The sequence below is a fragment of the Acinonyx jubatus genome, chromosome D3 (genome assembly GCF_027475565.1).
Source record: "Acinonyx jubatus isolate Ajub_Pintada_27869175 chromosome D3, VMU_Ajub_asm_v1.0, whole genome shotgun sequence".
In the NCBI taxonomy this organism is placed as follows: domain Eukaryota; kingdom Metazoa; phylum Chordata; class Mammalia; order Carnivora; family Felidae; genus Acinonyx; species Acinonyx jubatus.
In genome coordinates, this window is record NC_069392.1 from 63,557,057 (window position 1) to 63,584,844 (window position 27,788).

The 27,788-nt window shown below is 43.1% G+C and overlaps 1 protein-coding gene across 5 annotated transcripts in view; it reads left to right on the forward strand.

Moving 5' to 3' along the window:
* SETBP1 (SET binding protein 1) overlaps positions 1–27,788 on the forward strand; it is a 374,943-nt gene that overhangs the window by 181,409 nt on the left and 165,746 nt on the right. For all 5 annotated transcript variants that reach the window (XM_053205508.1, XM_053205512.1, XM_053205510.1 and 2 more), the window contains exon 3: positions 6,938–6,991. In XM_053205508.1, coding sequence (XP_053061483.1) covers positions 6,938–6,991 — 54 coding nt within the window. The remainder of the gene's footprint in view (positions 1–6,937; positions 6,992–27,788) is intronic.

Sequence of the window (27,788 nt, forward strand, 5' to 3'; positions counted from 1 at the left end):
GCTGGTGAGAAGCCAGGTGCTTGGCTTCTATACCACACACTCCAAATGTCTTGGCAGCTAGACTAATGCTTTTGGAATTGTAAGGTTTTTTACCTTGAGCTCAGATGTGGATGTGACTGCAGGCTTACTGGGATGATGAACCCATGTAGCAATCTGAGTGACCATCTGTCTAAGTTCCTGATTGCACACCAGTCCAGTAATGGAGACACCAGTACAAGACCATCCCACTGCCCTCCTTTTTGTCTTTCTGATTAGGGATACTTCCAGATAGTGTAGACAGTCTCTTAAAGGTATGTATTTGGGAGGAGAGTTGCTGGAAAAGAGAAGAGGGGAGAAAACTAGAAAGAGTCTGCTCCGTCTCTTTTTGGTCCCTGAGGTGAGAAGGACACGTTAGGGTGCTAGAAGTGTACGGCCAGAGAGAGCGTAGAAGTCATTCTATAGGCGGTAAAAGAAGACCTGGACCGGTGAAGTGAGCTGGTGACAGATCCTATAGTGAGTTGAGCTGGAACCAGGGCTAGGACATGAGTTTTCTCCCTCCAAGTCTAACTAATGCCCTTTTGTATAGCAATGGCCATTGACCAGCCCTGTTAGGAGCAGGAACCTAATGGTACCATTTCACCTCCCTATTCCAATTTCCACATTGTCTTTTGTGGTCCTGGTGAAGTAGTGAGCTCACTTATGGTGGGTGCTTCCAGAGCCTGCTGCTTGGTGGAAATCACCTTCAGCTTCTTCCTTTTTCTTTGTCTTAACCCCTGACTTACCTTGCACCTCTCCCCGGCCCTTTCAGAATCTCCCAGTCCTCTGTGTTAGGGCATCTAAAACTTTCTTTCAGTTGCATACATATGGTTGGCTTTGTTCCAGATTATCCATTGGGTGACTCACAATCTTTCTGAGTCTGTTACCTTTCTGCCAAGTTAAAGAGTGGGCCTAGTCAGTTTTCAACAACCCCAGTCACACATTTGATTTTGTTTTTGTCTTGGCTTGCTGGGACATTACCTTCCATAAAGGCTGTCCTGAACTTTGTGGATTGAGGGCCTGGATTGGGATGGGTTTCAGGTTCCATCCTGTAGCCAAAGGAAGAAGCAAATGACACTATACAAAGTAAAGAGGGAGAAACTGATCCATTTCCTACAAAATAGGAAAGAGAAAAGGGGAACAGATTGAAAAGTTGTGTGTGTGTGTGTGTGTGTGTGTGTGTATGAAGGGGGTTAATTAGAAGTTTTATTTAATGAAAGGATGGTATATTTAAGGACAATTTCAAACTGGAGCATTTATTACCCCAAAACCATCTTTGCTCTGTTCTTTTATCTATCAGCCTACTCATCCATCCATCCATCCATCCATCCATCCATCCATCCATCCATCTCCCATGCCATCATTTACTTCCCAGGCCCACAAGGGAAGAAATATCTGTAAAGAGAAAATGACCTAGAAGGTCCTCAGTACAATGAGGCTTCAGTGTGTCCGGCTGCATGTCTGTAAGGTTGAGATCCTTCTGGATAGATGTCCAGGGTGACCCACATCCCTCCCTTTTGTGTCAGTGACTCCCTTCCCAGGTACATGTACCCCAGGTCATGATCCCCTGGGGGATCAGTGGGGATATATTAGGCCCCACTCTTCCCAAATGAGGTGTGTCCTTTTGGTAAAGGGCCAGCAGAAAGGAAATACTGTTTCTGGGGAAGGAGGGTACAGGGAGGAAGAGGGAGTAGCCTCCTGTCATCTTCTGAGGGAAGCTTTAGACACTGTGGAAGTTAGTGGGTGGGAGGGCAGCTGCTTGAGGGACAGTCCTAGAGGGCACAAGGTGAGGCTGGCTGCAGCTGGATGGAGGTGACTTTGGTGAGGGAAGCAGAGGGAGACCCCCATGCAGAGAGCTGGGTGGCAGGAGCGCAGAGAGCAGAATGCCTCTGCACCCGAAGGTGAAGAGACTCCTCTCTCGCCCCCTCAGAGCTTCACAGCTTCCTTTACCCTCCTACCTGCTCCCTAACCCACCCCTCAGGCTTGGAGAGACAAAAAAAAAAAAAGAACTTGTGCCAGGAGAGAAATTGCAGCTCCTCAAAAATGGAAAGCAGGGTCATCATCCTAATATTTTGAATGTGGACTGTTCCAGAGAACAGCAAGACGTGTCAGGAATGAGAATGGTCTGAGACAGGGCCCCAGGAACACTGCCCACTCCACCAGGAAGATGAAAGAATTTTCTCCTTCCTTTGCCTTTTAAATGTAATTCTGTCTGCCCTTCTCCCCCAACACCCGCTCAACCCTCTCACTGGGAGCAGTGCAGACATTTAGCAGTCCTGGGAAAAGGCAGGATCCTTTTCATTAACTTCAGCCTGATTGAAGTCCCCAGAGCCATAGCAGATTGCATTTTCCTCCCTCTCTGCCTGCCTGTCTTGGATGCCTCCCCGCACAGCCAGGCTGCTCTGGGCAGTGAACGGTTTTCCAGTGGGACAGAATGAGGCCAGTCTCTGAGTAGGGGGATGGTCTGGAGAGGGTCTAGATCAATGCTTTTCAGGGCAGTGGCTTTGGCTTTGTGGAGGGACACCTGAATGTCTTCTTGCCCAGGCCTCAGTTTCTCCTGTGTTCTGAGCATATGCACCTCTCTTTCAGCACAGAGCAGGCAGCCAGCTGTGTCTGGACTTAGGGTTGGACTGGACTGAGATGGTCACTAGTGGGGGTTTCTGCAGAGGGACTGGGGATTACAGGACTCACCAGGGCTTCTTGTTAACCAGCCATGTGATCTTGAAGAAGTCACTTATTGGGGCACCTGGGTGGCCCAGTCAGTGAAGCGTCCGACTTCGGCTCAGGTCATGATCTCACAGTTCGTGGGTTCAAGCCCCGCATCGAGCTCTGCTCTGACAGCTCAGAGCCTGGAACCTGTTTCAGATTCTGTGTCTCCCTCTCTCTCTGCCCCTCCCCCACTCACGCTCTGTCTCCCTCTGTCTCAAAAATAAATAAACATTAAAAAAAATTTTTTTAAAGAAGTCACTTATCAACTTCTTCTGCAAAATAAGGACTTAGTCTGGAAGGTTGAAATTCATTTCAGTGGCAGAACATTTGACTCTAAATTAATTTGTGTACATGAAAGAAAGAAAAACAGAACCACTCTGGTTGAAGGGAGGGAGAGGTGGACACAGTAGGAGCTCTCTGATTATACTACCTTCCCTTGCTCCAGTTCCCTAACAGAAGTGGCTCCTGACCCCACTGTAGACATGGTGATTTTTCTTATCCACCCAGAGAGCTTCAGCTGTCTCCTTCAGGTTCTGATAGTCTTTAAGACTGGAACTCTTTTGGGGTACAGATCTGGGTGGGCTGCAATTTCAGAATGCAGGAGGACTTCCTATCCTGTATTTCTAATCTACATCTGAGCACAGGCTTCAGTGCTGGGGACCAGTCCTTTCTCCTTTCCTGCGTGTGGAATGTGTAGACATTTAGGAAATAATCAGCTTTGTAAATGGGAGTGGCCAAGGAGTAGGGTCTGTGTTTTGCCAAAGAGTTCATGTATTTGGGTTAGAGCAAGGGTAGAATCCAGGAGCCAGGCAGGCAGGGATTCCTAGCTGGATGTTTTGGGAAAAGCAGACTTCTGCACACTGTTCATTCTGGAACCATTGAGGGAGGAAGTCTCAAAGCTTGCCTTTGGCTGTTTCCATGTCAGATAACACCTAGATTATCTCTGTGCTAGATTGTGATGGAAATAGTTCAGAATTTCAAAGGTAAAACATTCAGAAGTTCTGGAAGTACTTGGTAACCATACCCGACACCTCCTGTCTCCCCCAAACCCAGCTCAGATAAACGACCACATCTGAATGGCCATGGGCTCACTGTGTTGTTTCATCCACAGGCAAGGGAGCTTGCCTTCTCTTTCTGGTAGTGGGTTCATTCACTTTTCAACCACTTTCTCTTTCATACCGGCTTTCCTTCAATTTAACTTTGACTCCTACACTGAAGTGTTCACTCATAAAACCTACAGCAAGGAGAGAAGAGCTTGCTCTCATCATGTAAGTTAATTAATTCATTCAAATATCTGAGTGCCTACTTCATGCAGGAAATGCTCTAGATGTTGAGTGCCCTTTCCTCTTGTCGACTTGAAGGGTGTCATAAGCTGTCTCTCACACTTCTTTTCTCCAGGCTCAGCAACTTAGCCGTTCTAGTCTTCACCTCTAGGTTGACAATATTCACCACTTTCCTTTTAAGTCATTTGGCCAACAGGTATTTATTGACTAATCACCTGTTTAGACTCTTCTCATCACTTTGAGGAATGCAGAAGTTACATAAGATATAAATCATGTCTTGTTGGGCCTGGTCTCGTTAAGTGAAAAAATAAAACAAAAAATACACACGACAACACAAAACAGAGCCTTAAATAATTAAGAACTAAGTTACATGCATCTGATTTCCTTTGAAGAGAAGGAAGGAAGATATTAAGGCTTCCAGGAAGGTGGGATAGATCCTAATTTTGTTGAGCTAGGGACATAACAAGTAATAACCAAAGATGCCATTATCTCTATATCCAACCAAACAAATGGATCTGGTAACTTCTCAATCCCAAAACCATTGACACGAGGGAATAGTGCATATGTTTTGATGCTGTAAACACCCTTGTGGTTGACTCTAGATGAAGCATTTCATGATAGGAGGAAGTAGATGTTTTGTCTCATGCTTTCTCTCTGGCGAACCCTGTTAAAAGAGGGAAAGAAAGATCCCTGCCTGTTGGATTCCCAAGGCCTAGAGAATTCGAGGTTTGATCCTACGTGTTAACACATGTTGGTGGCTCTGTCCTTGCAAAGGTCACTCCCATGCCCATACCTCACTCCAGACTTTCTGTCACTCCTCCCCAATTCTACCCTAACCTTTGCTCAGCTAAAGTTAAAGGCTTAGACTGCACTGATAAGCTCTGAAGAGTAGATGGTCATTACCAATTAAATGAAAGAATGTCTGGAAGAAGGGTCAGTGAAGGGTCATTCATAGGGATATGCTTTATGTTACTGCCTGTGGCTCATTGACTAATAAAGTAACACTCGTTTTTTTTTTCTCCTACTCCACCTCCACAAATTATCACCAATGTGCTATAATCCGGAGGCATCATAGCATAGAAGGGAGAGGACGAGCTTTGGGAAAATATAGTTGTGGATACATACACGTACTACCTGCGTGACCTAGAAAATGTTATTTAACCTCCGTTGAGTCTCGGTTTTCCCATTCATAAAGTGGAGATACTTTTGATCTCACGTGACAGTCATGAAGCTTAATAAAGTATGTAAGGCAGGGACCACACTGCTGGCTACCTAGGCTATTCTCTACCCTCGGTGTCTCCTAATTCCCTCCTTTCTCCTTATTGTACACCGTGGCTGGCAATGAGCAGATGCAAAGGGAGCTGGGCTGGGACTGGCACATCCTCATCCATGTCTTTCTTCTTCCACCTGCCCATCCAAAGCCCCTTGCTCTGCCACCTTTGCGTTTGCAAGGCTCAGTTCCATCTCCATCTTCCTAAAGCAACCCTGCCTTGACCTTTCTTGCTTTATGCACACAGTTTGATGCTTACACTCTACTACCCTCTGCTTGCACTGACATAAACATATCTCATCCTTTGACCAATCTGTAGGTTCCTTAAAGGCAGGGACTAACAAGTCTTATGATTAGGTTTGGCCCTCGGTGTCTAATCAGGTACCCTAATGGCTTGTTGCTTGGTTGTTTCATAACAAACAGAGGGGCCAGACTGTCTGTCTGTCAGGACTGATGCCACCTTCTCCAGGCACCTTCAGCATGAGGAATCTAGCCCTCAGGACTGGGTGTGGGGAGAAAGGTACAGTGTGTACGCTGTCTACCTCCTTTCTGCTCTATTCTGGAGTTAACACCACTTTATGTATCATTTTTGGCAAAGTGATTTAGAGAAGCTAAGCAGCCCAGTTTAGCTTTCCTGAAGGCTAGAGGCATTGGAGCCCAGCATGACTCCCTCTCTTTCTTGAACCGAACAAAATATTGTTACAGCAAACATGAAATCTTTCCTCTTTTTCACAGATGCTCTCCAGGCCTAACAAAGCTAGCAGTCACACTCCTTGAATCAAAATAAGCATCTGCCCTTTTTCTCTTTATCCTACAATTTCCCAGCATTTTTGTGCAACAATAAAGAATGTGATTATTTTAGCAATTAATCGTACGCTTTTATTTGGTGCTTTCTGGAGAGGATGCAAAAATATCAAAACATGAACTTGACCCTTTAATATTGATTAAACACAGAAACTATATAAACCTGACTCTTATCTTCTAATACTGTGCATGGCAGTTTGAGGCATAAGCTGTGAATACCTACATAGTATATAAGATCAAAGGTAATATATGATAAAGGGAAACTGAGTCACATGTAGGTGGGTAAAGGGAGGGTTATTTTTTACTGGTCTAACTGAAGGAGAAGAAGTAGAAGAGGAAGAAAGAGAAGAAGGGGGAAGGGAGAAGGAGGGGGAAAGGAAGAGGAAGAAGAAGAGGAAGAGGAAGAGGAAGAGGAAGAGGAAGAGGAAGAAGCAGCCCTCCCGGAGGAGACAGTCTTTAACTGTCTCTTTAGCTTATGATATCACAGACTACTTTGATAGTAGGAAGACAGGGACCCTCTCCCTAAGGAAGTGTTCTACATCTATAAATTCACACATGATTGTACTGACAATTTCAGGAGGCTGTGGACCTGCTGAAGGGCATACATAATCCCATCTGTAATGTAAGACCCTTTGTAGAATTGGAGGTGCTTGGACAGGGGGCTGCAGAGGGAGTTGAAGAAGTCAGAGCTGTGGTGGACACCAGGTGAGAAGGTTGTTGGGTCCAGGTTCCTGGCCCAGAAATACCACATTTAGCTCCAGATCTAGATAGTGGTAAGTCCATCGCTGATAAGTTGTCCTGAGGACAGTGTGTGCAAACTTGTGCAAACTCAGAAAACCCCTCTGTTCTTTTCCAGCTCCTCACAGCCAGTGACCTTGCAGCCAGTGACCTCAAAGGATTTCAGCCACAGGTGAGTCTACCAATCCTTTTATGAAGCTCAGGAAAGTGAAGTGTTCTAGTTTGGTCATGACCACATGAAGTTGGGGCCAGGGCAGAAACCCCCATCTTGGATTTACATTTTCTCCATCAGACTGACTCTGTCACCCTTGACAATGAGCTCCTGCTTGATGTCATTGCAAACAAAAGTATCTTTTTCTGCTATCTTTCTTAATATTTTATAGCAGGGAAAAAAAATAGGCCAAGATGGCAGTAATGCTTGGTGGTGCACAGTCTAGCACAGGAAAAGGCTAAAACCAGGGAGGTAGAGGATGGGGTGGGGCTGGCTTTCTCCCATGGATTTCCCTTTTTGGGGACACGATACTCACATTTCTGAAAACGTTGTGCGAATATGACTTGGAGTCATGGGCTGGTGGCCAGGTCATCTCAGACTCGTGCACAGAGAGATGGTTGCATTTTGCTGACCATGGGCAGGAAATAGGCCACCATTCTCTCTGGCCAGAGTGCTGTTTGGAGGTCATCACAGGCAGAACACACAAGGGAGCAGGCAAGGGCTCTCTGAAACCCCCCTTGGCAGCGGTAAAGATGGAAAATCACCCTCCCTGTCCCTGGAAGAGTATTACTGGTACCACAGGAACACATAAGCATCAACACACATACACACATATACAGAGCAGACACGCTGAGATCCTTTTGTTCCTCCACAGACCCCAGTGGAGATGCAACATGTATACAAAGAGAGGTAAACCCAAGAGTGACAGCTGTGGTCCTCCATCCCTGCCCCATCCCTCTTTTAATATAAACCTTTTTGTCACTACCCAACCAATGCCCTTCCTAAGATCCCCATTGTTCTGTACCTCTGTGGGGAGACACCGTAGCTCACAGAAGAGAACATCTGGGACAGAGCAAGTAATTTTCTAGTAGCAAGAATTCCATATATTTGGTAATGTTTTCTTCTTTAAATCTGTTTCATATCCAAGAGCTCACCATGCCCTCACTATACTTCTACATGTGGTACATCCTATGTCCCCTCATCCTGCAAGGGAACCAAGGATGGGGGTCTTGATAAGAAATGGCCCCAGATCACACAGAGAGCTGGGGACAAGAGCAAAGAGTAGAAAATGAGAGGCTTGAGAAGGAGATGGAACAAAACGAAGAGCTCCATGGGTGAGAGTCAAAGATGAATCCTTGCACTGGTTTGGGATTTGGTGCCCTTCTGTTGATCCTTGTTATCCATTGTTGATGCATGAAGTCTTAAAAGTAGATTACCAGCAAACCTTTTGACAACTACTGAAAACTGATAATCACTCATTCACATATTCATACAAACTTCCAGGTGAGCTAAGGGATGTGAAACAGAGACGAAAGAAAATCAACATTTACCCTTACCCCATCCATGGCTACACTCACACGCAGTGGCATCCCAGTTAAAGGTTCATTTTTATCTGAAAATTTATAGAAATAAACAGGGTAAAAAAGGCCTCTGTGATGTTTCATGGCTTGGAAAGGCATGTAGTAGAGACTGAGTTTACGGAAGGGGTGTGTGTATATGCTTGCCTCTATGATTTTGGCACTGATTCTTTCTGAGGTGGTCATATTCTTGCCACGTTTTTTGAGCTACATTTCTAGATATTAGATTTAAAGTGAACTATTAAGGAAAGGAAAGGTTAGATATATCTGGGGTATGTCCATAATATTTGAGGCTGTGATTCTAGAAAGGCTGCTTCTGTGCTCCCACAGATAACCCCACACTAGCTGGTGCAGATGGCTCACTCTCCTGGTTCTGTCTGACCTTTCCACATTATTCCATTTGTGTGACATCCCCTGAGGCTGGAGACATAAATGCATATTTTTCACTCCTCAGGATGTGTGTTCCTGAGGCCAGGAAGCCCTGGGAATCTTGTGGGCAGAGTGTAATGCCCAGATCAAAGTTAATTCTCCAGTGTTATTCCTAAATCAAAAAGGCCCGGATGTGTCTCAAGTCAACACCACCTTTTGGGTGCTCTTCCGAACAGAAACCAAATGCTGCCCACGTGCTTTAGGCTGCCTTCTCCCAGCCCCACTGCACCAAATTGTCGGTTTCTGTTGTTATTTTCCTCTTTTCGTTTCAGATGAAACTGAGCCCCATGCATCCTGATGTCTGCAATAATTCACAGACACGTTCCCTTGCAGGAACTGTGGGGGACTTTCAGGAGGGGACCTCACTAAGACATCTAGGACCCCCCCCCCCCAGTTGCATTGACAGGCTGTCAGCTTTCACAGGATTCACACTTATCACATGCATATAAAGGGTTTTCTTCTCCTTGGTGCCTGTTCCTGCTGCAACTGTGTAAGGAAAATAGCCACAATTCCCTCCGTAATCTTTGATGGCTCTCAGTGTTGAAAGTGTGGGGCAGCAACTGTATTGAACTAAACTGTTCTGTCTCTTTGTCTCTGTCCTTTCTGCATCCAGATAAAGGAGGGTAAGGAAGTGACTGTCTTTCTCCCCACAATTATTGGTTTGTAAAGACACCATACTCATTCCTGGAAACAAACACATTACTTCCAAGGACGAGCCTGATGATGGATGCTAAGGTTCTAAGTCTGGGAGGATAATGATGAGTGTTCTTCCTGGACTGGTGTACTTGGCCTCTGGACTGCACAGGATGGAACTGTCTCCTAGAGTCAGGCCTGGGCTGACAGGTGGCTGCCATTCTTAGCTAGTTTTAAAGGCATGGGTTTTTCAGAAAAGCTTCTGAAATCCACACTTGAAGCCCCCCCAGACCCTTCCCTTCCATTTGGTTCCAGCCCCAAGCATTTTTATTTTCCATTATCTTGTTCTTTTGCTTTTTTGAAGAAACAGATGCACTCAGTTTCCTTTTCTTCTTGTCTTTGGATAGTTGGAAATGGGGACCCTCATTCCCTTCTGCCAGACTATACCTCTCCACCCTCCATGAGAATAAAAGCAGGCATCTCATTCCCTTTAGCAAAATCCACCAATCAAATGCTTTCTTCTCTGATTTTCTTTCTATTCTCCCCACCCCACCCCCCATATAAAAGGTATAAGTATTCACTGTAGAAACTTTTGAATGTGTGAAGGATGTCAAAAGGTACAAACTTCCAGTTATAAAATAAATAAGTCTTAGGGATATAATGTACAGCATGGTGACTATAATTAATAATACGGTATATTTGAAAGTTGCTAAGATACTAGGTCTTAAAAGTTCTTACCACGAGAAAAATATTTGTAACCTGTGCAGTGATGGGCATTAACTGTTAAAAAATATAGTTTGGTTCCTGGGTGCCGCAGTCAGTTGAGCGTCTGACTCGATTTTGGCTCAGATTGTGATCTCATGGTTCCTGGGTTCGAGCCCCGTGTCGGGCTCCACACTGCAGAGTGGAGCCTACCTGGGATTCTCTCTCTCAAAATTAAAAAAACAAAACCCTTGAAAAAATATATAACTTAAAAAATAAATCTCGAAAGTACAGAAAAAAACAGAAAAAAACTCCTCTAACTCCACCCCAGAAATATAGATAATGACATTTTGGGAGATAGTCTTACAGTCTTTGTTGTTATGTCAATAAATATGCATCTGTTGGATTTTTAAAAATGTGATACCATATTTTATATGCTTTTTGTTACCTTCTTTGCATGCTTTCCATGTCACTGAAGAATCTTCTAGCAGCTGGCTCTTTTGATCTAGTTGCTGGGCCCATCATATATTTACCACCTCCCCCTTGCTAGACATCACAGTACTTTTGTAGACTGAGATCTCCAGGAGCAAATGCAAGTGCTAACTCCACTGCCCTCAATCTAGCGTCCAAGGCTACTTGGCATTTAGTTTTTTTGTTTCTCAGTTCCTGCAGGGATGTGAAGACTTGTTAAACTTTCCAGCGAGGTGTCCATGTGAATGTGCCCATGGGCATTTGTGTGCACACTTACAAGGGGTGGGGGATGTGGTAAAGAAATAACCATAGTATAGGGTCCAGACTCAGATGCAGGGCTTCGCATGCCCAGTGTCTATGCTGGGAAAGTGACCTTGAAAAAACCCATTCTTTCCAGAGGAAAGAGCCCACTAAAGGGCTTGTTCCTCACCTATTTTATACACTCCCCCATGGTCTTAGAGGAGAGGAGGATACTTCCTGTAGAAAAAATGGAGTTTTACTTCAAGTGTGCCTCATGACAGAATTTTGTGGGGCAGATGTAATAGCTGTCCTATCAGGGGTAGCCATTTGTAAGGAACTTCTAAAAGGTCCATTGCTATTATGGTTAAGGGTACAATGTAGTGAAAGGCAAGAAGGAAGTAAGTCAAGAACATATAGGAAGACATTTTTCAGTGTCAAGAAAACAGGGCTTTCTGTCATCAAGTTGCCATTTTATGCAAAGGCACCCATGGGGACCTTTATGTGGCACTCCCTGCTGTGCAAAGTCTTTCCCAGAATTCCTCAGTTCTGTAATGTTCTGCCACTGATACCAACTTTGCAACCCTGGGAAAGTTGCCTAATGTCTTTAGTCCTCATTTTCCTTATTAAAGAACAAAAGTTGTGTAGCTAATCTCACAGATAGTTGTAAGGATCAAATGATACAATGTTGTGAAAGCAGCCTACTGTGATGACTGCCAGCCTAGTGAATTAAATTTTTTTCTTCCATTAGAGAACTACTGGTTAAGTTATTTAAGAATTCAGGAGAAGGAGAAAATTTATCTATATAGAGTAAGCTGGGAAGTCTTCCAAGTGGAGGTGTCATTGTACCTGGGCCAAATGAGTGATAGTGAAGTAGTGAACTTATTCCAGGTCAGGGGAAGCCCAGATGAAGACCAAAAGAAGGGTGGAGATGCTTGGGAATGTTCTGGAGACTTGGAGTGAAGATAATAGTTGCAAATTAGGTTGGAACCAAATTGCAAGAACATCTTAAATATCTGGGGAAATAGTTGGATTTTTTTTTAATGAGCAGTTATTGAAGTTTTCAAACTCATACAAAAGTAGGCATAAAAGTATAATAAACCTCCATATATTACCCAACTGTTATTATCTATTATCCAACTTCAGTGGTTTGTTTCCACCAAAGCCCTGGTTTGTAGCATTTGCTAATTTCTGTGGTTTAAATATCCCCATCATGACCAATTCTAAGCTGCCAATGGTTTAACAAACTCTTTGCAAAGTCCTTGACAGTCAGCTTTCTGAAGCTGATATGATTGGTTCCCAGCACACTGCTGGGCCAGCTTCAATAATAATTACTATTTGCCAATCTTACTTTATACTGCAAGATATAGATATGTATATAGATATCTATGGATATATATAAATATATATAAATATGTACACATATATATGCAATTTTATATATGCATATAGATTTTATATGTATATAACTATAATTTTAATTTTAATTTTTGGGGGGGAGTATTTTTTTAAAACTCCCAGTTATGTTATTTCACTCATAAATTCTTCAGTAAGAAGAAACAAATAGTTTTTTTAAAAAAAAATACAGTCACAATGCCATTATCACACCTACCAAAAGTAACAGTAATTCCTTTGTATTTTCTGATACCAAGTCCATATTCCGATTTCTCTGATTACCCTAACATGTTGTCTTACAGTTGATTTGTTTGAGTCGGGATCCAGAGTTTAGATCTTAAAATCCACCTGAAGGTGGAGCCATTGAAGGTTTGAGGATGGGGAGGAGCTGGTGCTGTGGCAGAGATGATGCTGACATAGGTAGTAGGTGGGATGAAGTGAAGAAGGGATCCAGTAATGAGCCTGTGCCATGGGTCCATTTGAGACACAGGGAATGCAGCTGGACTGGGGTTAGTGGGACTGTTGCTGAGGGATTGAATTCCAAAGAAATTATGGAGGCACAATCAGTGGACCTGGCAAATAGTTGGGTGATTAGAGAAATAGCAGTACCATTAAGCAAAATGGGGGCCGAGAAGGAAGTGCAGGCTGAGAAGCTGCCATGTTCATCCCTGGATTGAGAATAAGTATGGCCCAGTATTCAAAAGAGAAGAGCTTTTTCATCCTTAAATAAACTTTACTCCATTTTCCTCGGGCCCCATAGTCATTTCTGCTCATACATCATCAAGGGATGTAGAATCATCTGCATAACATCCTGGGCTTCAGAAGTTTTTAATGCAAGAACCCCAAATATTTTGTGAGGAAAAGCTGCTTTCTAGGAAGGTGTGGTTATGGAGTTTCTGAGTAGATAGATATCCTAGCTGTGCATCTCTCCAGAGAAGGAGCCATGACAGTAGTCTATGGCTCCATGATGTTCCATGTTTTTGATTGTTATGAATGGGTGCCCCACACTGAGAAGTAGCAGGGCAGGTTGGAGAGTTAGACCTTCCTCCCAGGTACTTTCTTGTTGGCATGAAATTACTGAGTTCCTAAGTTGCTTGTTGTTTCATGTGATTATGTGTTTCGCAACAGAATCACAATGACCTGACTCTATTCCAATGAATACCCGCTGCCTACAAGTTCAGCACCAACAGTTCTAAAGATTAAAATGGAAGCTTTGGAAAATCCAGAGCATCCAGCTCATGTTTGACTCAACAGGAGTTGGTGTTAATACATGTTCACACTGCCTTTGGTTAAGTGTACATATGATGAGGACTTAGTAAGAGTATACTATATGCCAGAAAGTGTCCTTTGAACTTTACATGTATTATTTCATTTAATCTTTACAATATCTTTGTGAAATTAGTAATAACATCCTCACTTTACAAACAAGCATAGAGAAGGTAAAGTCACAAAGCCCATACGTGGCAGAATTGGGATTTGAACCCAAGCAGTCTAGATCAGTAGTCCTAAACCACTTCTGCTATGCCACCTTGAATCAGAGCTTATCCATGCTGTTAAGGTAGGTCAAACCCAGACTGACCACTGATAATACAAGGATAAGCAGCCTCATCTTTACTTTTGGTACATTGTGTTGAGTTTTCTTATACTTCACCAGGTTCCAGGAAAAAAAAAATTTACACATCTCAGAGTAGTAGAGGGAATCGCTACAGAGCATTGTGAACCCTTCCATCTAGGCAAAGAATTCTGTTGTTCTCATCCACATCCTTCACAAACTCCCAAGTGCAGAATTGTGGTGGCTGTTGCCCCTTTTACAGAGATGGAAACTGATTTGAGGCAGAAGGAGACAGTGTACTCTCTCATCACAGACACACAGCAATGGGAAAACAGGTTGGCTTGTTTTGAGTTCACCACGTAGTATCTGCTCTGCCATTTGCGGAAGAGTCCTTTCAAAGCAAGACGATACATAAGGAAGTCCCACAAGTGGTGCTGACTCCCTCCCTCCATTGCAAAACTGAAAGACACACTAGTGAGCCCCTAGAGGAGGGGCTCTCAATCTTGACTGCAGGTGGGAGTAATGGGGGGGCGGGGGTGGCGCTTGTAAGAACTACAGGAGCCAGGCCTCACCCCGTCAGTTAGTCTGGGTGGAGTCTAGATATTGGTGCTTTCAGAAGCCCACCAGGATCCAAATCAACTTCCTCATTTTCTAGACAAGGCTGCATCACAGAGGAAGTCTTGAAGAGTAGAGAAGGTAAAGGCCCCAAATTCCAATAGTGTTTCCCCTGTGTCAGAAAGGTGCCATGTGCTTCACTTGGCCCCTGGCACCTAATCTCCACATCAGGCCCTTATCAGCCATCTCATTCTTCCCCTTTAACCAGGAAGAAACCAAGGCCCAGGCAGAGGAAGTAGAGCTAACTGTGGGTTCTGTAAAGCCTATGCCTTTGCTCATCCTCTGCTATTTCCATTCAATAGTTGAGATTTGACCAGTATTTTAAACTAGTTAGTTATAGTGTTGGGTTTATGGTCTCCTCTGCTACCTGGACATTCTTTCTGAACTCAAAAAAGATATCTAAACAGATCTGGCTCTACAACACTACCCCAGGAGAGAATGCATTTAGGTGACCAGCACACCACATCCCTTGGCATCAGCAGTGAGGCTGACACCACAAGTCCTCATTGCTCAGGTGCTTGTTTGATAAATGGATGCCTTTTTCTCAAGGCCTTTCTTCTGGCTTGCCTCCTGTCAGCTGCTGTGGACCTTTTCTCCTTGGTTCAGTACTATTCAGAGCATGGGCTACAGAATAGTGCTGGCCAGTGTGTGTTACTGGCACACCATGAGATACATCTAGAAACAGAATATTTAGAAACTTTTATAGCCACTTGATGGTTCCATGGTATCCAAGCATGTGATCATTTGCCTACTAATTTATCTTCACAATATTTTACCAAAGTAACCGTACAAAAATATGGGTCAGGGTAAAAACATCTGGTCATTAATCAATAAATGTTTGAGAAGCTCTGTTCTAATTATGCAGTTTCTAATTTTATCAAAAGTGTACGATCTAAGACTCTTTTTTTCTTTGCCTTTTTCTGTGAGCTCACGTGAATATATTTATATTATGAGTAATGTTTCCCTATCCTCCCCGCAAAATGGCTTTGCCTGTAAAGCTGTCTTTCTGTTTGTAGGATACTTACACAAAACATGGATCTTTTCCCATAATTCCTAAGACAACGCACTTAATTATTTATATTACTAGCCATGGATATCTATGACAATAAGAGAGCATTTTTAACAGTTTTTGCTCACGTGCATATGCCTACACTGTACTCAGCTGACACTGTTAAAACTTTCTTACATGAAATCAGCAGCTTCATACTATAGGTATACCTTTTTTGCACTGTCTTTGTTTCGTTAAAAAACAAACAAACAAACAAACAAACAAACAAAAACCAGCATTGGCATTTGGTCCTGGACAGGGAAATTCTCCAGGTGTTTCCAGAGTGTCTGGCATTTCAGTGGAATATTCTGAAGTCTTAATAAGTTCTCTTGGGATACTAAATCTCTTTAGTGAATATTTTGTTTCTCCCGAGATGCTCTGACCATCTGAAGGCCTCACACAGGTGGGCTGAACTTAAAACAAACCTAATATGCAGAAGTTCACACCAGGAAATTGATAGATGGCAGGTGGGTGTTGGGAAAGGAGGGGTTATTCATATGCAGCAAGTTTTCCCATTTTGTTAGAGGAATCAACATAAGTTATCCCTGCTAGTATATTAAAAAATGATTGAGCCTTTCAAAATCTGATTTAAGCTCAACTTTTCAGAATAGAAATATAAACAAAGTGAAGCCAACCGGTGGGGATTAACTTTGAAAATGACTCTCTTCTCTTTCAATTGTAGTCTTCTCATCTAAAAACAAAACAAAACAAAACAAAAAACTTCGCAACAAAGGTGTAGGATTGGATGATTTCTATCCTCCCTTGAGACTGAAGCCATTAATCACTCTGTGACTTTTTCCACTGTCTTCATGTTTCTGGTTTTCAATTTTTTTTTTCTCTCCAGTCCTTTGGCTATGGGGCCTCAATGTGAGCTTCTTAAAAATTGCCCTGTAGCTCTAATCACTTAAGGCCGGGGGTTCATTGATGTTTGACGATGTATCTTAAATATCTGTGTTTATTAGTGGATTGAGTCACAGCAACAGATTTCCCTGAGTCTAGATTTTAAAATGATGCATCATTTTGTTCTTTATATTTTTAGGTCTAGAAATGACTCACATGCAGGAAATGCAAATTCACAGACCACCTTAGAACTTGAAAGAAGATGTCCTCTTCATATTTACTTTAGCAGGATATTTTCAAGCCGGGCTCACGAGAAAGAAGGCCCAGCCCTCCAACTCCTTTTTTAAATGCTTTCCAACCATACTGCGTGGCTCACATTTCAACCCTCTTGTCCTGTCACCCATCTACCCAACCCCTTTCCTACCACCTTGTTCCGAACAAAAGGGATCCACTGAGAGGCTTGGGGAGACTCCCCCTACCCTGCAGGAGAAGGGCCCCTCCTAGTGGAACAGCTTGCAGTCCTCAAGCGGCGCCTTCCAGCCATCTGCTGGCTTGTGTTTGGAGGCTGTATTAAGCCTGCAAACAACCTCCACCACAGTTTTCTGATATTTCCCTGATAATGACCGTCTCCTTCCCCCACTTTAGCTCTGCACATGAGCTTCCTTCCGCATCTTCCACCTTCCTGGAAATATTTATCAGAACCTCTGGGAAAACCACCAATAGGTATCCCAGGCCAATGATGCATGTGACAGAAAAACCTGATATGATGTTGCTATAATCTTTATTATTATAAATAATAAAAAGGGGTGCTTATTTAAAAACAGAACGTAAACCTCCCCTTCTGTATCCAATATCTAACACAGAGAATATTTCCTATCAGTTTATCATTTAATAGTTAAGAGCACCGGGGCGCCTGGGTGGCGCAGTCGGTTAAGCGTCCGACTTCAGCCAGGTCACGATCTCGAGGTCCGTGAGTTCGAGCCCCGCGTCGGGCTCTGGGCTGATGGCTCGGAGCCTGGAGCCTGTTTCCGATTCTGTGTCTCCCTCTCTCTCTGCCCCTCCCCCGTTCATGCTCTGTCTCTCTCTGTCCCAAAAATAAATAAAAAACGTTGAAAAAAAAAATAGTTAAGAGCACCAATGCTGGGCCCAAACTGATTAAGGTAGAATCACGGGTCTGCCGTCTACTAGCTGGGTGACCTCCACAAGTTATGTTACTTTTGTGTGGCCCAGATTCCTCACTAGTGAAAGAAGGGTACCTATCCAATAGCATTTTGGGGAGGACTGAATAGATAGACCCAAAGGACCATGTCTGGCATCTGGTAAGCACTTCATCAGTGTGTGCTATAGTACTTATTACTCTCGTAAGTTACATACTTGGAATGGAACCTGGACTTCTGAAGTCAGGTTCGAGCACAAATTGCAGCTGTAGGCTACAATTTGGGATTACCAAAGAATCAAAAAACATCAACAACAACAACAAAAACAAAAACAAAAAATCTGGATCTCTCTTAATCTTTTCACTAATTTGTTCATGATGCTTGCCAATCCAAGTGAGCAATGGTAGGCACTCTGGCCCTGAATGAGTGACCCTCACAGGGGAGGGAGGAGGATAGAGATGGACAGGAATGGACAAGGGATGGCGAGGGACCATTGCTAGGAGATGAGAACACCCAGAAGTGCCTTCATTGATTGCTTCCTTCTCTTACCACCCATGACACTTTCTGAATTAACATTTTCTCTCTTCCCCCTGTTGAAGTAATAGCCAGCCAGAAATTATTAAAATGATCTTAAACAAATGTCTCAAGAGGTTTTTCAGCCACCAGAGTATTGCCTCATCTGAACCCACTCCCTTGGGTTTAGTGATCCTCAGCACAATTCTGGATGTCCACTTTGGCTCTCACCCTGTAGAAGAATCATAGACACAGTGACTTATTGCCTGGAAAAGGCAGTGAGGAACTGTACCAAAAGGCATTTGGATGGGGGCTGTTCAGAGAGACTGTGTTAGGGCTTGGGGATTTGGGAGGATTTTATGTGTAGCCTTTCATACCTATAAATTCCATTGTTTCTATATTAAAAGTGTGTCATGGGGTGATTCAAGCAGCATGTGGGTTCTAGATCTTGTGGGCCTTCAGACTGACACAGCACCTACAGAAGAGAGCCACCCTGGCCACAGGACTCCTGTCTCCGGTAAGCAGTCTATCGCTGACAGGGCAAGTAGCTTGCTGATGGAAATGAGAGGTCTGTGCCCAGACGCCAGCCTTGTCTGTACTGTGAGAAAACACAGCTGGCTAAATTTGCCTTTCCTGCCCTTCTTCTGGATAGCAGCAGAAATGCCAAAGTGAGGACTGGGGTGGGGGATGAGTATTGTGTAAAGCAAAGAATCCACATGCTTCTAACAAAAAATTCCGCGCTCAGTAAGTATCTGTAGAACCCACTCTAGGTATGCATGTGTGCACCCCAGGGGTGTAAAGAGATCACTCAAACAAAAATTCATGCATCCAAATTTGTATATTCCTCTAAAGCCATCTAACTTTGTGGTTATAGTGAAGATGTCTTCTATTATTTGATTTTTGGAGCTAACAGATTTCATGAGCCTTCTTTAGTACAACCAAATCGTTGGAGGTTTGCTCTTCTTTCACCGTTGCTTTATGGTCTAACAGGAGTGTTCAGGCACCTCTGGAATTGGGACCAGAAGTACGCAGCTTTGAATTAAAGCGAAGTTTGATCCCGCTCCACCTCCAACCTCCTGCAATACTGGTGTCTTGTGACAAGAGACTAAGGCCGGGGGCCCATGAGAGAAGTGGGACAGTGTAGAAAAAAGAAATGCCTGTAAAATCTCAGCCTGCAGGCGTCTGGAGAGACAGCGCGTTTCATTCTTGATAAACTCCAGCAGAAAAGAGCAATCAGCCAAACGAGAGCTGGACAAATTAAATGGCTGAGTATTATTTCAAAGGAGAGCTCGGGCAGCATCAGAAATTCCCCATCAGCTGTAATAACGCCAATTACTTTGCCAATTGCAGATTCCACCGTGATGTGTTTAGTGCAATCAGGCGTCGGACTCTTGCAGGAGCCTGATGGGTTTTGTTTACTGTGAATGTGCATTTGTAGCGAATCTTGTGCACCCAAAGGCTTCGAGCTCTGAATGTACTTACTCCTCTCGGTCAGATTCATACACAGCTGAGGGAGATTATCTCTGAGATGGAGGCAGGAGCAGGCTGGTCAGGCTGGACCCAGTGCCCCTCTCACCGGAAAATGCCTGGATTTAAATACAAAGAGCACAGCTGGGTGTGGTAATTCTTAGTGAGTGTGGCATGGCAATCTCCAGAAAACCTGTTTAGATTATGAAACCAGTAAATAAATAAATTTTTTCTGATTACAAGCGAGGCTTCTTGGCATGTTGGAATGTTGGACAGATCACCATTAAACAGTAATAACAAACGTGAAGCTCTGGGAGGAGAGAACTCGCCAAGAGTTCATTAAGCCTTAAATACTGACAAATGGGGGTGCGGGGGCTTTCATTGTCTCCCTTTGAGAATCATTTGGTTGGATGTCAAACATACAGATCATTTCAAATATGAGAAGAGATCGTCAGAGAGGAAGATATCCCTCCTCCCTGCAGCATTTTAGCAAGGGAAATAAAATTTGGAGAGTGTACAGGGACATTGATTTTCTATTTACATTTGGCTCCATAGAAATTAATGGGTGTGTGGCTCCAGCTACTGTGGGGAGTGAGCTGTGATTCTCCATTTACACTCCCAATTGAGGAAGGCGCTAATCATGGGCATTTACTGAGCGCTTTGGCCTGACTGGCAGCTGGAGTGGAAGCTGTATCTGTGGCTGCTGGGGGTGCAGACGAAGAGCTAAAGGCTGATTTGATTCCACTTGTGCTCAGCTGTCATCTGAGGCCAGAGCCTGGAGGAGAATGGGAAGCTCTTCTCTTCCCTCTGCTTTGTGACAAGCAACCTTTGTGTCATCTTGGTGTTTTTTGTTTTGTTTTTTTTTTTTTAAACCTGCCTCTTCCTCCTTCCTAACTATGATAAAGGTTCCCTTGCCTGGGGAAGTAAGGATTCTCCTGAATTCAAAGACTGCTGCCATTGACTCCAAGAGAGTGATTCTGAGCTCACCAAACCCTCCCTCTCCCAGCTGCTGCTGAAGGCTCCCTGCCCACAATACCAGCATTGGGGTAGGTCCTATTTCAGATAGGAAGGCAGACATGGGATCAGGCGGGGACAGGGGATGGGTCCGTAGGATGTCAGGTTTGCATGGCATGGCTTATGCTATGGGCTTCGGCAGCCTTGCAGATAATTCATTCCAGGAGAAAGAGAGAGAGAGCGTGCGTGTGTGTATGCATGTACACACATGGACACATGTGTGTACACATGTTTGTTTCCCCTAAAAACAGTACTTGAACCAGTGCATTTGGTTTGACACCAGCCTTTCTGCAGGTGGCAGCTATTTAGATAACGTCCCTGGCTCTCAGATAAGAGACAGAGCTTGTCTCCCGCAACCCCCTGGGGATGGCAATGGCCCTTGGAAATTAGGAGATAACATACAAAGCATTAAATGGAGGTGAGGGCATCAAATCATGCCATGCGTACGCAGCCTCAGCTACACTACAACCCGATGGCAAAGAAAGCTGCCATGTCCGGCCTCCTCATCAGCACAACTTGGAAAGTATTCAGGAATCTGTTTGTCTTTGGGGAGATTGTTTATTCACAAGGGAACTCAGAGGACAGCTCTGGCTTGGTGACACAGCCTCCCCCATGGGCAGGGTGCTCCAAGACGTACTTCATCAAAAGTTATCTCAGTGGGGGTGTGATTGTATGTCTGCCCCCTTGAGCCTGAGCTAGTCTCAGAGTCACTAACATAGCTCAGCCAAGAAACTAAACTCTCCTCTTGCAGCAAATAATCATCTCCCATCTTCCTCTAGAATATCTTTGTTTTTTCAATGCCATAAACAATCCAGCGTGGTAAAGAACTTGGCTCTTGTGCCAGTCTTAGTGATTCTACTTTTGCTTAAACCTGAATCTGTCTAGATTAGCTCATCAGGATGTCTGTTGATGTTTGAACTCATCCTCACTAGGTACAGGACCATCTTACCAAAAGCTGTGGCCAGAGAGACTTTTTAAAAAGATATTTAATTCCTCACTCTTGTGAAATTAAGGGAGTTAGGTTCTAAACCCATATATAGGATATGAAACAATAAAAAAAAAAGCTTGTATTTATGTATGTTGACATTCTATAGACCTTCTTGAGTGCCAGAATCCTGTGAAACAGGCAAGGATAACGAACTCCACTTTACAGAAGAAAAAAGTAGAGGCTGAGGCAGGTGAAGAGATTTGCTGAAAGTCTTCAGTTGTTTAGTGGTAAAGGGACAGCAAGGATTTACCAAGACCTTCAGATTCTGAAACCCCCTTTCCCCTTTTGTTCTTTGCCCTCTTGTCCACAGACATAAGATGGCAGGGCAGCTGGTATTGTTTACCTGTAAGTGCATTTCTATGCATTTCTGTTTTATATAAAGAAGATATTTAGAATTTCTGCTAAACTAATTGTTTCCCAACAGAAAACCTAGAACCCAATGGGAGTTTGTTGAAAGAGGCATATTTCTGGTTTACTTAGGAAGAATTTCCCAGCAAGGAAAGGAACTTAACCCATTGTGCCCAGTTAGTGCCTCATCTCCAGATGCTTTTGAGTGACATCTGAAAGGAAGGCAGTGTAGCAGGGGGGTTCTACATGTCCAGATCCAAGTTTGAGACCTGAGACTGAATCTCAGCTTCATCACCTCCTAGCTTTGTGATCTTAGCTGACCTCTCTGAGCCTCAGTTGTTTGTTTGTTTGTTTGTTTATGTGTACAATGGTGGGAGTAATGCTCACCTACCTGGCTTTAAGAATGTTTAAGTACACATGTAAGGGACCTAGCGCTTTGGGATAAAGTATTTTTTCAATACATGTGATTATGAGACCTCTCCAGCTTGGAATTTCCCCAAGTCATTGCATCCTATGTGTCTCTTTCCCTGCCACCCTTTCCAAGAAAACACGCACTGCAAGGTGAGGAACATCAGCGCTGGGAGGTCCTTCCAGTGGCAGCATTGAGAGCCTATGGGCCACAGGCCCCACTCCTAGATCCGGGCTCAGAACCTTTTTAAATTCACTTTAGACTCAGAAACCAGAAGGTCATTGGAAAATGGAACTGGAATCTCCAGAAATTCTGAGTAATTCAAAGTGTACCATTAAGAAAATAGTTTATATGTGTGCCAAAGGATGATACATGGAAAATGTGTTAGTGGAGATACTGTTGTTCAAATAAAATTTCTTCCAGTCCATTATGCTAGACCCTGCTGGCATCTTGAAGAAGTCTTTACAAAAATACATGATGTGGGTAATCTGAGTCTCTTAGTATGTTGTGAGTTCATTGCCTCTTAGTATGTTGTGTCTCAGTTTCTTTGTAGCCTCCAGATGACAACTGAGCACAGGTGGAATCAAATCAACCTTCACCTCTTCATCTGCACCCCCAGCAGCCACAGATACAGCTTCCACTCCAGCTGTTAGGCCACGTCTCAGTTTCCTTGCCAAATGAAAGAGTGTGATGCTTTAGAAGTCTTCCCTCCAGCTCTATTATTTTACCCTTTTCCATTCTATCTCATTGCATTCTATCCCTTCCCATCCCAGCCCAGCCTTTAAGAGGTCAGACTTCCAGAGACTATAAAGAGTATAAATGAACGTTTTTAAGAATAAGTATAGCTCTTCTATAGCTCACTGCTTGGGAGCACTGACTACTTATATTTTTATTTCCTCTGTGCAAGATGTCCCTTGACCCACATGGATCAAAACCTTTCCTGTTTACTTTTTGATGCCTGCATCTTTTTCCCAGTACTTTTTTTAAATGAACTTTTATATTCATATGTAGACGTGGTTTCAATTTAAAATTAGAATCTGTAGCCCTTGGGTCTGCATAGATGCCTTTTGTGGGAAGAGTCCTATCACTTTTCAGGTGTATTTGATTCCTCTTAAGCTTGAAACGTCCTTTCCAAATATGGAGAAAACCTCATCTTTGGGAGTTTCATTAGCTTGACAACCTCTTCTCCTTTTGAAAATACTGGACTGTACATTTTACTACTGTTGTTAATTCAAAGGATGCCAGCTATTCTGTTTAATGCCACATATAAGTGACAGCTTTCTAAAACTCCCAAAGAGTTCCCATTAAGCACCTCCAAAGTGACCCTCTAATTCCTGGTGAAAGATTTTCCACACTGAACTTAGCAAAGACCCTTGGTTTGGAGTAGACTCTCAGGAACATTTGCTGAATGAATGAATGAATGAATGAATGAATGAATGAATAAATAAATAAATAAATAAATAAATAAATAAACTGGAGAATGAGTGAGTAGTGTCAAGATGTGGTATTTGGGAAGAATTTGGAGTTGGTATGAGATACAATTGGGTCTGAACTTTGTTCTTCCTTTTAGTAGGTGTATGATCTTGAGAAAATGACTTAACTTTGGTTTGCTTCTTTGTCAAGTGGGGACATGAACTCCCTTTGAGTGTTACTAGAAGGATTAGAAACAACCAATGTAAACTGCCTGATACAAGGGAGATGCCATTTAAAGAAGGCTTTTTAAACTCTCCTACCTCATGCAGTGCGTGCTTGGCACCCAGTGAGCCTTTAGGAAGTGTTTGATGACTGAAGAGAGCCTAGCACCATTCATCTGAGGCCATGAGTCATCGGCATACAGAAGTCACACCTCCTTCATCAACTGGGATGCTATTCTCAGTTGGGGAAGTCCCCAGTCTCCTGATTGGCACATCAGTCAAACCAACCATGTGTTTATAGCTCTCTGTCTATCCTAAGCATGAAAAAGATTACCTGGGGTTTCCCTTCTTGAAAAGACTAGAGACTCCTACTTTTAGGGCAGTAAAAGCAGCTCCCATAAGATGACAGAACAGAGGACTTTTCTCTGTTCTCACCTAGGGCTCAAGTATGGGAAAGCAAGGTGGAGTGTGCAAAGACTGAGGCCAAGGGCTGTGTCAGGTCTCCAGGATAAGAAGACAGTAGCAAGTACTGGCTAGGATCATTTATTCTAGGGTGAACACCCAGGGTGGGTAAAATTATTGGACTGCTAACTACAAGAGGAGTCATAGGCAAAAAATACAATGAGCCAGTAGCCAACCCTCTCCAGGATGTCCAGGACTTAACCAAGTTTGGGAAAAATAGGTGGACGTCAAAGGCCTAATCCAAGGTGGTCAAACATAGATCACATAGAGTAATGGCAGCAGGACATCCAATTGCAAATATCAAGAACATAGGCTCCAAGAAATATAAGGGCTCAGTAGGAAGAAGGTAGGTTTCTTGGGTGCAAGATAGGAAAGCCAAACTAGAATATATCTTAACCAACAAATAAAATCATTTTCTGGGCTTAATAAGGAACTTACACACTAAAGGGACATCTGGTCTCCATTCTAGATGACAGGCAGCCCTAGCCTCTTCGTTCATGGAGTAGTCCAGAGTACTGGTCATATTCTCTGCCAGGGAAAATGATTAGTTTCTACACCAAGCTCCCAGGGAGTTGAGTTGTATAGGTTGACGCTGCAGCCATGCACTTCAGTTGATGAGAAGTAGAGCTAATGAAACCCAAACCAAGGATTTCATCCCCTTGTGAGCGAGTTAGCTCTGCCTGCGTGAAGGTGTGTTCTTAGCAGCTCTTCAAATGTCACATATTGGCCACTTTTAGAACACACTCAGGGGTTTTGTTTGGTTCGGGCCAGTGCTTGGAGGGATATTTTTACTGGATCCCCCTGAAATAGTGTTTCGAAGCTGATACTGGATCCCCCTGAAATAGTGTTTCGAAGCTGATACAGTTCTCTCTGTTCTTTAGCTAAAGATTTATCTTCCCTAAAGCTTTATGAATTGAATTCATACCAAAAGGAATAGGCTTCCCATTGGTGCAAAATAAAAAGTTATAGAGCAGATAAAGGAGCTTTGTGCTTTTATTAAAACGGTGACAATCAGCCTGTTCATTTCCTCAGACTTAACTTGTCTACTCAAGGCCTAATGCCCCTCTATTATGTTTATCCCTCATGTTGACTTATACAAGCAGTGACTGTCATTGACATGGCCACTGAAGATTAATAACATCAATGCCACTGACAGCTTGCCCAGGGGTTTGTAGCATAGAAACTGATTGATAGTAAATTGGAGGTCCAAGAAACAGATACAAAGAAAGAGGGTTTGGAAATAGTTGACAACCAATCCTTCCTGGGAGTCAAATCAGCTGACTGCTTTAGTTTCGAAACTTTCTCCTTGGGGACTAGGGAGATGGCTTGATCCATGTCCCAAGTGATGCCCACCCATTCTCTCCCAATGTGTAAGGAGTCCCAAATAACACCCGTGGCCACTTGTCAACCAGTGGAAGCTTTTCTCTCTCGTACTTTTTTTATTCTAGAAGTAGAACAGCCAGCTGATTTCATTTGCCTGTAGGTCTTAATTGACTTGAAAGTTCAATATCTTCCCTAACAAACTTCTGATTTTTTTCCTATTATTGTAAAGCTGCATCTTTCCCACCTTTTTTCCCTTTAGCATTTCAAAACAGAGATAAACAATTCTGGTGATGCTTTTAGGATTTCTCTGATTCTTTCATTAATCTCCAGGGACAACAATAGGTCTCTAAAGGCTTTAAAAATGTTCCATTTTCTTGCCAAACTAGGAGGAAAAGAATCAAAAGAGGAAGTTAACTTTGTACAGAGATGTTCGTTCTTCCTCTAAAAGTTTAAGAGCTGTCATTAAAAGCCTAATTTATCACCCCTACTCATGCTTGCCCTGAAAACCAGTAAACAACCAAAAAATGACTTGATCAGTTAACTTAGACTGTTTTGGTTCTCTGCAGAGCTCAGTTTGGCCCCAGTCATGTGGTGAGTGTACCTAAGAAACGCTGTCTATAGATGCTCAAGTCATTGTCTGTCCCAGAGACCACCAAGCATCACTAAGGGGTGGCAAGAGTGACCCCAAGATACGAAAGCACTGACTCTTCACTTGAAGGAGATGAAACTGAGGTCCTCATTTGTTACATTCTGCTGTGAAGATCTTAGCAGATTGCTACTTTAAACTGTTGAAGTGGGGCCTTGTGGTATACAATTAATCCGGGACACATGACAGATTTCATATATAAATGAAATCTGTGTGTGTGTGTGTGTGTGTCTAGGTACACATAGAAGGGACAGATAGGTGTCAATAATTCATTGCTGTCTATGTAGAGAAGCCTTATTCCACAATTTTGACAAATAACTGGTCATTAGAAACTCTTCTAAAATTCCAATTTCTTTGAAAATCTTCTCCCTCTTTATTGAGTAGTATAATTTCCCCCAGCATTTAATAGAGGATTTGTTGTTTTATGTGTTCTTATTCCAGTAGTTTTTTATGTGGAAAGCAGGAGGAGAACACTTTTGTAAAACATAGAATGGTTATTACTTCTATATGTTACCAGATTCTTCTTCTTTCTGGATTTTGCTCCATCTAAGAGATTATTCTGTTACTCTCTGCCCAGTGAGGAAATTTTAGCAAGATGGGGAAACTACTTCCACAGGAATCTTAGAGCACTCTGAGATGTTTGTGTAGATCCTGTTAAAAATGATACATTAACAAGTTGTTATTAGGACACATTTGCCCATTTTTCTCTGTTCTTTAGTTTAGGGAATTCCCCAAAGTAACCTAAACCTGAAGCTAGGAAAAGAAAAGTGAAGGGGTGACCTTTAGACTGTAACTTATCCATCCTATCTTACATTTGATAGTTCTTTGTTGCTTAAAAAAACACTTTCCGGGGCGCCTGGGTGGCTCAGTTGGTTAAGTGTCCGACTTCAGCTCAGGTCATGAACTCGTGGTTTGTGGGTTCGAGCCCCACATCGGGCTCTGTGCTGACAGCTCAGAGCCTGGAGCCTACTTCAGATTCTGTGTCTCCCTCTCCCTCTGGCCCTTCCCCTCTGGAGCTCTGTCTGTCTCTCTCTCTAAAATAAATAAACATTAAAAAACTTAAAAAAGCCACTTTCCTAATGATTGTTGCATTTAGTTTTCACATCAAACCCACAGCCTAGTTAGGGTAATTATTTACCCAAATTTTAACACTGAGGAACTGAAAATCAAGAGATTAAAAGATTCTCCTGAGCTTCCAGTATTGGTTAGCAACCCTACTAGCTTGGAATTTACATGGGTCTTCTGATTCCAAGGCTAGAGTTCTTGGCAAACACAAAATGCCAACATGTTGAAAAGAAGGAGAAGCACATCAATGCAAATGAAATAAAACAAAAGCACTGTATGTACTCATTCATTTGGTCATCTGTGTTTGATCTACACTTTATCACACATATTCAGTCAGCAAATTCTATTAAGTGCCTGCTGTTTGTGAGGCATTCAAGGAAACTGGTTCGAGAAATAGACCTTCAGTTGAATGGAGTCCTGATTTATTTGTTTTCTTTCCGTAGACTTAGTTG